At 42.7% G+C, this 12,012-nt stretch overlaps 1 protein-coding gene across 1 annotated transcript in view; it reads left to right on the top strand.

The window, feature by feature from the left end:
- Nucleotides 1–12,012, top strand: part of LOC122084194 (protein furry homolog-like) — a 79,244-nt gene that overhangs the window by 48,950 nt on the left and 18,282 nt on the right. Inside the window, 2 exon segments of the mRNA XM_042652277.1 lie at nt 8,221–8,855; nt 9,026–9,216. Of these exon segments, the coding sequence (XP_042508211.1) occupies nt 8,221–8,855; nt 9,026–9,216 (826 nt within the window).

The raw sequence follows: 12,012 nt of genomic DNA on the forward strand, positions 1-12,012 counted from the left end.
GTCCGCCCTCTTTCAAATACTCTATTTAGATTAAAGAATAGAATATCAAAAGCTGAAGTCAATCCAATGATCTGATTCAATACAGAAGAATCCTATTTGAGATAGGACTCTCCAAAACTAAGAACTGATAGCTGTAATTGGGGTGACTTCAGGGAAGCAAGTAGATGTAATTTATTTAAGCCACAACAGTATGAAAACTCAGAATTAATATTTGAATGATAATCTGAGTTAGGTTTCCGGTTTCGATCCTGCTCGGAATCAAAATATGGATCGAAACGAGGTTTTTTTTTTTGTTTCTTTTGGGCTTACTCAAAACCTTGGTTTGGAGGCTCAAAAACTGTTTGGAGACCTTTTAAATCTAATCCATGAACTATTTCACAAAACAAACACCCAAAATGGTACTTATGTTGACCCAAGTTAGCTAATGTATGCGGAATGATGGTGTACACTGGCCTTGCTAATTTGTTGTAGATACTAAGTCACATATAACTTGCAAACTGGAAATGTAAATAAGCTATTAAAACAATCAAAACATGCTTGATGAATTGAGAAACAAGCAATCATGTAAGATGATAGGGATACAACAGTCACCACTCAATTCCAAGTGGAGTTTCCGGGGAGGGAGAGACTGTCCAGAGCGAATCTCTTCTGAGGGGATCAGAGTAGACCCAGGAGATCTATATTCTATTGTGCTTAGGGACGATTTTCCTGATCAGCTTGAGGATTCCCACCTTGGCAACATCGGTGATTTTCCTAAGACCAAGACCATCTTTGGATTTAGGAGTGCAGACCTTGGACCAGCTTATGGGATGGAGAAATCTAGGGGACTCAGCACCTTTCCAGAGGAAGGAGCATAAGATGGAACGAATAACTTTAGAGGTGCTAGAGGGGAGAATAAAGGTACCTGACCAATACAGCTACATGGATTACAAGACTGATTTGATGATAACCAGCCTACCAGCATGGGAGAGAAGCTTGCCTTTCCAGAGCTGAAGCTTTCTTTTGAGGAGATCAAGCAGGGTGGAGCAATGGAGAGAAGTAAGTCTGGTGGAGATGAGGGGGAGACCAAGATACTTGATAGGGAGGAAGCCGATGGAGAACACGGTGAGAGCAAGGAGGAGATCTCTATGGTCATCAGAGACTCCCGAGAGAAAGGTTAGATTTGAGAAGGTTAATTCGAGGACCTGAGAGGTTTTCGAAAAGGTGGAGGGAGGACATGATGTTGAGATAGAGGAGGGGTTGGATTTGGAGAAAATCATGAGGTTATCAGCAAAGGACAAATGGGTGACCAAGAGGCCTTTGCACTTGGAAATGGGGGAGATAAGATGGTGGTTTGTGAAAGATTGGATGGATCTTGAGAGAACTTCGAGGGTAAGCGAGAAGAGGAAGGGGGAAAGGGGTAATCTTGTCTAATACCCACGGAAGTTGGGAATTAGCCAATGGGGGCTGCCATTGACAAGGACTGAGAAGCGGGGAGAGGAAATACAGGAATGGATCCAATGGACAAAGGAAGGGGGAAAAGACATATGAAGCAAGACAGTGGAGGTGAAATCCAATGGATGGAGTCAAAGGCCTTGTGGATGCCAATTTCGAGGAAAGCAATGGATGAGTGGGATTTTTGATCAAAACCTCTGACAATCTCATGGCATAGAATGATATTGTTAGTGATGCTTCTACCAGCTATGAGAGCTGATTGATTGGTGCTAATAAGAGATTCGATAACCGATTTGATGCGATTGGCAATGATTTTTACAATGAATTTGTACCAAAGGTTGCAAAGAGAGATGGGACAGAAATCAGATATGGCTTGAGCACCATCCTTCCTGGGGATGAGACAAAGGAAGGCGTGATTAATTCCATTGATTTTAGAGGGATTGAGGAAGAAGCATCTAATGGCTCGAATGAGGTCATCCCGGATAATGTGCCAGTAGGTCGAAAGAATCCCATGCTAAAACCATCCGGACCTAGGGATTTATTGGTTTTGTGGGAGAGGATGGCAACAGTGATCTCATAATTGGAGGGGATGGACTGGAGGGAGTGACAGAGGTGATTGGGAACCAATTTGTTAAGGTGGTTGGCATGCAGGAGGGTAGGGGGTGGAGGGGGGTTAAAGAGATTTGAAAAATAGTAATCGGCTTCAGATTTGATGTGAGCACGGAAGGTCAGTTCGATGCCAGAGGTTGAGAGGGGCTTGGGGATAGAGTTAGCATTGGTTCTTGCCTTGATAGATTGGTGAAGATAAATAGAGTTACTATCTCCAAGCTCTAGCCATTTAATTCTAGATTTCTGGCGTAAAAGACTTTCTTCCTGGGCGAGAAGATCAGAGAGCTCACAAGCAACAAGCTTTTCTCATCAGCCAGAAAGCTGTTGTGAAGATCAGATAAGAGTTTGGATTGGATGTGGTCAAGCTTGCTCTAACAAGAGAGGAACATGGTCAGAGATGTTCCCAAAGACATTGGAGTTCCAAGTCTTGCGAGCAACTTTGGTATTCTTGAGCTCCTTGGCAAAGGCAATGACGGGGGAGGGGGAGTGAACAGGGATGTTCCAAGCGTCAAGGACAAGCGGAAGAAATCTAGATGATGGGTCCACATGTCAAAGAATTTTAAAGGCTTCATGCCAAAGGAGGGGATGGGGAAGTGGTAAGAAATAGGAAGGTGGAAGCAAACATTGGAGGAAGGGAAGGAATCTAGATTTTCTCCAACTTGCAGGCAACCCTGTCATTGCCCCTAATACTGTTTTGCCAAGTGAACTTGGATCCTGACTATCTGAGGTCATTCATGCCAAGATCATCAATGCAGTTGTTGAAGTCATTTTACATGAGTGGGATCAATAGGGAGGCCTCCTTGCTTTTTGTGAGAGGCACAGACAACATTGAAGTCACCTCCAATGCCCCTGGGGAGGCTACTGATCGAGGGGGTAAAGGACTTGAGATCGGGCTAGAGAGGGAGCTTGCCAGGGGCATGGTTAAGGCCATAGATGACAAAGAAGAAGCAGGTCGACAGATTTGGAGGGAAGGAGAGGGAAAGGTGAATTATTTAGGAGGTGGTGGCAATGGGACTGATGTGGATAAAGTTGGGATCCCATATAATCTAAATGTGACTGATGGGGGGAGTGGTCATAATTGGAGATGAGGGACCAGGAGGGGGCAATTGAAGCGGCGATGCGGGGGGCATTGGACTTAGAACTCTGGTCTCAAGGAGGAAGAAAATCATAGCTTTAATGGACTTAATAAGAGAGCGGATAGCGGATTGCTTGGCAGAGGGGTTGAGACATCTGACATTCTAGATGATCCAAGGAATCATTTGGAATGGGCGGAGTTGGCCATCAAGAGCTTCGAGGAGCTAGGGGAGGGGAGGGGGAGATTGTTTAGGCCTTCGGTGGTACTCCTTGAGGGGGGAGGACAGGGGGAACCTTGTGGTTGTGGGCTTCTCAGCTCCTTTGGGGCGAGAATTGGATCTGAGGGATCTTTCCTCATAGGGTCAGATACAGGGGCGGCCAGAATTGGAGATCGCTTGGATGAGCCGATTGGGGCAGGAGGGGCCTGCCTAGGTCGGAGATAAGTCGGGGAGGATGTAGCAGGCACAGACAGTTAATGGGAAAAAGTAGCAGCTCCTGGTGGAAGACCATCGGAGATGGGAGCATTTGTCCCTGGCAGAAGGCCAGGGAGTTGACTAGCAGCATTAGGATCGTGAAAGTGATCCTTGGTGGCGGAAGTGGAAGTTGACTAGTAGTAGCATTAACATTTGTCCCTTGCAGAAGGCCACGGAGTTGACGAGCAACAACATCAGGTTTGTGGTTGGTGGTAAAGGAGATGGTCTCTAAATGGACATCAGTGGGTTGGCCCACAGTTTGCCCTTGAGGTAAGGAGAGGAGAGGCAACGACTGTTCTGACATCGACGGTTGGAGAGGATGAATGGATGTCGATCATGACGGGCCAGAGCGAGCTAGGGCTCCAGAAGAAGTGGTAGAGATCATTGAGGTTGGGCAAAGCTTGACTGAGGCGACCTGGCCAGAAGTGGTGACAACAGAGGGGCTAGAGGAGCTGATAGCAAGAGAAGTGTTGGAACATGATGCAGAGTTGGTGATGACGCCTTTGAAGGCGTGAGGATGACCAGTGGTGAGGGCGGCGCTTGGCGCAAGGCCAGGAGTGGTAGAGGCCGGGGCGGAGATACCTTCCTAGGCAAGAGGAGGGGCAGAGATGAGAGCAGCACTTGGGTGAAGGCCACGGCATGAATTGGCAATGACAATGATGCCTTCTGAGGTGTTGGAGTGGGAGACAGAGTGGCCTGTCGAGGCACAAGGAGCATCTGCAGGAGGCGGCATACAGAGGAGGAAACTAGAAACGGAGGAGCCAGGGATGCCGGGTGAAGAAGAAGGACCCATCGAGAGGTGATGGGTCATGACCAAAAGGAGTGTTGACTAGTTAAGCAGAGTGGAGGTTTGAGGGTCAGTTGGGTCGGGAGGATTCGAAGGGATGTGGTTGGAGGGGAGGTTCAAAATATGAGGTTCTGAAGAAGGCCGGCTATGATAGGAGTGGGTCCAATTTGGTAGGTGATCAAAGAAGGAAGAGGGAGAAGATGGGGAAGAGTGTCGGTGGGGGTATAAGGGTCTCAAGAGGAGGAGAAAGGGTTAGACGATGGTAGAAATGGTCGGGGAGGGTTTGAGGATGAAGCGACAGTCTGTGAATGGAGGCCAACAGACTATAGGGCAGAGGAAGGAGGACGAGAGCTAGGGACAGTTGCATCAGTGCTGTGGAAGGAAGAGACCGAGAGGGAAAAAGAGGAGTCAATGTCAAAGCTAGAGCAAGAGGGATTTGATAGGAGATGGAAGAGTTTGGACTGGTGGTTAAAAGCTAAGAATCAAAGGTCCTACAGAGGCAGGCCTGTAACGAGGGGAGCCAAGGTTTACTAAAGGGCAAGGATCTGCCATGCGGCTGTGGTTCCCGCGAATTGTCCGGCGGTGCTTTCGTCGTCTAGTGGAGTCCTTGGGCGGCACAGGAGCAAAAGGCTTAGTAGCTAGCTTCAATTGTAATAGGGATAACCTCAGTAGGGATGGCTTTTGGAGCACAACTTTCAGTCCTAAGCCCAAAGGTTTTGCAAATAGAGCATATAGGGGGTAACCAGTCGTAATGAACCGCATGAGAGAAGAAAAAGCCATCAGTATTGTGGATGTTTACAGTGGTTTGCGGATGAACCTTTGCAGAGACTTTAACATAGATGTGAGCGAAGGCCAGGCGGTATTGAGTCCTTGTACGAAGGTCGGAGTAAAGAGTCTTTCCGATAATCAACCCAATGATGCTGAGGCCTTTCGCACACCAGTGATGAAGAGGCAGATTTGGTAGGGATATCCACGTAGGGATAGTCTTAAAGTTCACTTTGTTGAAACTTGAATGAAAGGAACTGATCCCATTGCCTTAGGAAAATGGGATTTATGCCAACCATCCAAGGACCTCCGTCCAGGGCAGATTTTTTCTTCACATCATTTGGGAAGTGGGAGATGAATAATCTGTTGTCAAGGAGTGACATCGAGAGTGTGCCGGAGGTCTTCCATTGCCGAGAGAGGGAGGATTTCACGATGGGAAATGGCGGCCTTCTACCAAGGAAATGGCCTATAAGGCAGTTTTGCCATTTAGCAATCTCAGAGTCCAGCAGCCCTGCTGGGAAGAATCCAAACAAAGCATCCTTAAGTTGTGTGGGAGGGATAAAGGACAGGGGAAAGCTGACATGGGAGGGGTGAGGGCTGAGAGAAGCAACCAAGGCCCAGAATTTCAGAGGGGGAGGCGAAGGAGAGGAAGGCTTGGGAGAAGGGGGAGAGGGAGAGGAGGGAGATGAGGGATTGCCGATTGGAGAGGGACGCTTCGGGGAAGGAGGCGAGTGAGAGGAGGGAGAAGAGGGGCTGTCGATAGGAGGGGAGTCAGGGAGGAGACGGGAACTCCCGACAGTGGAGACTGCTGGAGGGAGGGTCATGGAGGAGGGAGGGTCCAATCGAAGAATGAAGTTAATCACACCCCGGGAAAGAGATTATGTTCTATATGACTAAACTTCTATCTTAAATAGTTTAAATAGATAGGTGTTGCACATAATTAAAATTCTATCTGAAGTAAGAGTTCTCTTCATGCGAGATTCTATCCTATACTTCATAACCAAAGAATTAACAATCATTTAATGAATTAATATATCTTAAACTAACTTAATAAAGTAAATCCTGTAATCCTACCGCCTACACATAATTTAGGACCATTTTGTGTTTTATCTGCATCACTTGGTGCCAGAGTTGTGGTGTCCAAAATTGTTTTTAGAAAGGCAATGTAACATGGTTGGTTGGGACAAACTCGATTGTGTGTACGAAAGGAAAGGGATTGTGAATAGATGGAGCACGGTGGTCAAAGGATGCCAAAAATTGATGTAATCTCCAATGTGGGTATATGAAATAACAACCAAAGATTAAAAACCCAGAATCGGGATCCGAATTGTTCCTGGCCAATTTTGATCTGGATTAGATTGGAATTGGTCTGGACTCAGGATCCGTGAAGAATTGGTCAGAATCGGTCTAAACTAACCCTAAAAGCCAATTTCTGTACAAGGATTGGCCAATTCCAATTATTAAATCACTGTTAAGAACCCTACCTATGCTACCCTTTGAAGACCCAATACCCACTTTTAACAAATTCTCTCTCATTTTAGATCACCTTTCTCCTTTAGGAGGTAGAAAGTTTCCCAATTGATTGGAGGGCCTTTTGTAGCATTTTTCGTACCCAGAGAAAGTTCCTTTGGATCTCCTTTATCTGATTAAAAGATGCTCGGCAATGGACATCTAATGTGTTGAAATGTTTGCAAATGTGGCTTTAATCAAGGCTATTCGATCCCAATGAGACTTGTAATTTCTATTCCAAGTGGTTAATTTCTTAGGGAACTTCTCAGCCATTGGATCGCAATAACCCCCTAAGATTGCCTCCCTATGAGAGGTGCTGAATACTGGTGAGGCCAGGTCTAAAAAAAGAGCAACCTAGTGTACGAGTCACCTGCTATTGCCGGGTTGGGACAGGCAAATGTACACAGCCTTACCCCCTGCTTTGCAGGACATGCTGTTTCCACAGTTTGAACCTGTGACCAACATGTTGCAATAGTGCAACTTAACCATTGCGCCACATGCCCACAATGCCTCATTTTCTCATAAGATGACCACTCTCCTCTCTTGCATTGGTGAGGCTAGGTCATAACCCAAAAATAGAAGCAAAACAGATTCTCTTTAGAACTGAGGTTGCACTAACTTCTGCAGTTATACTGCTCTCTACAATGTTGACTTTGAGCTCAATATACGTTTCAAAAACTTTAGAATGCCCAGAAGAGGGAAAATGGATTATTGTTGAGCTTTATTGAAGAACAAAGTATTTTCTGCAAAGTCCAAATGGAAGACCATCAAAATCCTCCCTATCACCCTAAAACCTCTGAACACATTACAGGACAGTCTTCTCTTTTTACCTACTCAAAACATATTGCAGTATTGTGAATTATCTCGGGATGAGTGGATCTTCATGTCTAATGCCTCGTTTTCTTATAAGATGACCACTAGATCTGCTGAAGATACGTTGTTAGAGTTGACCCATCATTACTAACATACTACCTCTGTCCCACAAAGAAAGTTCTCATTCTCTTTTTTAGCTGTCTGAAATCACTATTAAGTAATGTTATTAGGAATTTGCCACATTAACCCTTGCATCTTTTACCATTTTACATCTATTATCCAATTTGAAAGGCATTTCACTGGGCAGCTTTTAATGTTTTAACCATCATTCCTTGAACTTTGTGTTCTTCAAAGGGGACAGCCATTGCGGGACAGAGGGAGTTAACGACACACTTTATTCACAGGTTAATATATGAGAAATTAAAAAACATAAAAATTATAAAGGTTAATCTTGTTAGAAGATAATAAAGGTAATTTTTTAAATACTCTCCTTAAACTCAGCATGTATAAGAACCATGTCGACTTTGTTAAGGATATTATGTAATTTTTTCTTGTAGTATTGTTTGTTATTATTATTATTGTTGTTTTTGTTTTTGTTTTTATTTTTATAATTATTATAATTGTTATAATTATTTGTTGTTCATTTATTTGTTTATTTTTCTTGCACTGTCCTTTGAATGTGTTTGGCTATTTGAAATTCATGACATTGCCTCTTGGAATGATGATTTTTCACAAAACAAAATATGTGCTTCCCAGATGCCATCACAAAGGAAAAATCACAAGGATATCTGTTCCGGTCGGTGTTGAAGTGCATACCATACCTAATTGAAGAAGTAGGTCGAAGTGACAAAATAACAGAAATAATTCCTCAACATGGCATAAGTATAGACCCTGGTGTCCGAGAAGAAGCAGTACAAGTGCTGAATAGGATTGTTAGAGACCTTCCCCATCGTCGCTTTGCAGTGATGAGAGGGATGGCCAATTTCATCCTACGGCTTCCTGATGAATTTCCTCTTCTCATTCAGACATCTTTGGGACGCCTTGTGGAGTTAATGCGTTTCTGGAGGGCTTGTTTGTCTGATGAGATGCTACAAAGTGATGCTCAAGACTCAAAGCGAGTGGGCAATGAAAATGAGGAAGTCCACAAGTTATCAACTTCCCATCATTCCATGGAAGCAATTGAGTTTCACGCTTCTGAGATAGATGCAGTTGGTCTAATTTTTCTTAGTTCCGTGGATGTTCAGATCAGACATACAGCTTTGGAGTTACTGCGCTGTGTTCGGGCTCTAAGAAATGATATAAGAGATGTCCCTCTGAATGGTTTATCTGATCATAAATTGAAAATTGATGCAGAACCAATATTTATAATTGATGTTCTTGAAGAAAATGGGGTGCGTTAATATCCTTATGATACTCTTCCCCTGACCCCCACCCACCCCCCCCCAAAAAAAAATGAATAAAGAAAAAAAAAAGTATCCTTCTTTCTCTGTACAGGTGTATCACATTAGCAGTGTGGATTCCCTAGGTGTGAACCTCAAACTTGTTCCTCTGAATTTTACAGGATGACATTGTGCAGAGCTGCTATTGGGATTCTGGCCGCCCTTATGATTTGAGAAGAGAATCTGATGCAGTTCCACCTGATGTGACTCTTCAATCCATTCTAGACACTGATAAGAACAGATGGGCTCGCTGTCTTAGTGAGCTCATCAAATATGCTGGTGAACTTTGCCCAAGTTCAGTGCAGGAAGCAAAGTATGGAAACTTTCACAGATATAGTATATATGAATTCATTTTTTGAAATGTCATTGCCGTCTTGACAAAATTTATTGTTCAGTGTTATTTATTTATTTTTAACTGAGAACATCAGTTATATTTATCAGTGTAATTCAAATTGGGATAGGAACTACAAGTCTACAAAAACTTATATCAGCTATACATTGAAAACAGATGTGGAAATAAAAATTACATCAATCAAAAAGCAAGGTAATTCACCTGGAAGATGAACAGTTTCTGTCTTAACATATTCTTTGGAAGCCAAAGCACACTCAATTGTAGCTGCCAATATCAGCAAAACTTCTGGGGAGAATTCTCATATTGTTTGAATATTTCTCTCCTTCCTAAGTCACAAACCACAGCATATGACAGTAAATTCCACCACACAATTCCTTGTTTAGCTTAGGCACACAAAGACCATGAAGAAAATTTTTGTAACATCTCTGTGCCATATGTGGACCGAACAGGCCTGAGAAATGTGACCATACTTTAAATGTGTGATAGAATAATATGATCTACTGATTCCTCATGGCTTAAACAGGATTAAGCTAAATGCATTGCACGTACATTTGCTCTGCGTAGATAGTGTCAATGGGCTAGGAAATAATTTGCCATAATTTCCTTGTCTTTTTTTTTAAGATATTTCATAATAATTTATAATGAGATTTATAAATCATTATTGTGAAAACATTCTTGAAAAGAGAGAAGCACCTTGTTACCTACAAAAGCGGACTTCATAACAACCAAATTGATTTCTTCTTAACGAGAAGGCCTAATAGATTGTTGTGTAAAGATTGTAAGGTTATACCTAAAGAGTCTAACCTCTCAACATAGACTGGTAGTCTTGGATATGTAGCTTTGTTCACAGGCTCATAAGAGGAAGAATCCTGTTTGCCCGAAGATTAGATGGTGGAGACTAAAAGATGACGTCCATGATGCTTTTATTGATAAAGTGGTCAAACAAGGAGTGGGACAATGAGGGGGACTCTAATGAGATGCGGAACGAGATGTCGGCCTGTATTAAGAAGGTCGCTAACGAGGTCCTAGGGGAATGAAGGGGCACTTGTCGAGCCCTTGAGGAGACTTGGTGGTGGGATGAGGAGGTTCAGGTTGCTATCAAGTATAAGAAAGATTGTTTTAAGACTTGGCAAAGGACTAAAGAAGTGGATGATAAAAAAAAAAAGAAATATTATGTTGTCAGAAATGAAGCTAGAAAATTTATGGGGAAAGCGAAGGCAAAGAAATATGATGAATGTTGCAACCACCTGAATACCAAGGCTAAGGAAAAAAGCTAGATAAAAGTTAGCTAAAATGAGAGATATGAAGAGTAGAGATTTTGAGTATGTCAGGTGTATTAAAGATGAAGATGGTAGAGTTCTAGTTAAGGATGAAGACATTATGATGAAATGGGGTGTTTTTTTTGCAAGTTATTAAATGGAGACACCTCGAGTGGATCTAACCCGGTTGAGTGCTTTTCTCACCAAAACACCATGTGCCATAGATTGTAAGAAGGATTGGAGTAGTTGAGGTTAAAGAAGCTTACTAAAGATGAAGTTAAGAAAGACGTCAGACCCAGATGATGTCTCAATAGAAGTTTGGAAGAGCTTCAGACTTTGTGGGATATCTTGGCTAACCAACCTTTTTAATAAATATGTATGATGACATGGTAATTAGTGTGATAACTAAGGGCGGTTAAGGTAGCGAGTTTCCTATTTCTATTGGGCTACACCAAGGGTCACCTTTATGTCCCTATCTGCTTGCGTTAGTTATGTATGAGATGACTAAAAACATTTAAGGTAAGGTTCCATGGTGTATGCTTTTTGCAGATGATATTGTTTTATTGGATGACACCAAAATTGGGCTCAATACTAAACTGGAGTGATAGAGATCAACCTTAGAATCAAGAGGCTTTAAGATAAGTTGATCCAAAATGGAGTATGTGAAAGTTGGCCCCCTATCTGTTTCCGCTTGTTATGGATGAGATGATAAAAACATTTAAGGTGAGGTCCCATGGTGTATGCGTTTTATGGACGATATTGTCTTATTGGATGACACTTAATTTGGGCCTCAATGCTAAACTGGAGCGATAGAGATCAACCTTAGAATCAAGAGGCTTTAAGATAAGAAGATCCAGAATGGAGTATGTCTTGAGGCTTGTGTGACCGATGTGCCCCTTTAAAGCTTAAAGAGAAGTTTTATCGGATAGTCATGTGACCAGCTATGATGTACGGGGCAGAATGTTCGATAGTTAAGAAGAGACATTGATAAGTGAAGAATTGGGGAAATTGGACTTGTGCCTTAATGAGCACAATCCTCCTCTATTTATAGAAAAATAAATTGTCCTTATAGGAGTCTAAGTAATCCTTAAGAGCGAATATAACCCCTAAAATCTATTATTACAATAATACATTATTCAATACTCCCCTCAAGTTGGTATATCGATATCACACATACCCAACTTGGACAAAATAAAATAAATAGTTTTACTACTAAGTCCCTTTGTGAGAACACCTGCTAACTGATCTTCACCCCGCACAAAAAGAATACGGATAAGTCCTTGTTTTAACTTCTCTTTGATGAAATTCCTGTCGCTCTCGAAATGCTTAGTATGATCATGTTGAACAAGATTGTGTGCAAAGCTGATGGATGACTTATTATCAAAATATAGCAACATTGGCATTTGGACTGACACACCCAGGTCATGAAGAAGACTCTGCAACCAAAGTAGCTTGCAAATCCCATGCGCCATAGCTCAAAATTATGCCACTATACTCG

The sequence above is a fragment of the Macadamia integrifolia genome, chromosome 7 (genome assembly GCF_013358625.1).
Source record: "Macadamia integrifolia cultivar HAES 741 chromosome 7, SCU_Mint_v3, whole genome shotgun sequence".
Lineage (NCBI taxonomy): Eukaryota > Viridiplantae > Streptophyta > Magnoliopsida > Proteales > Proteaceae > Macadamia > Macadamia integrifolia.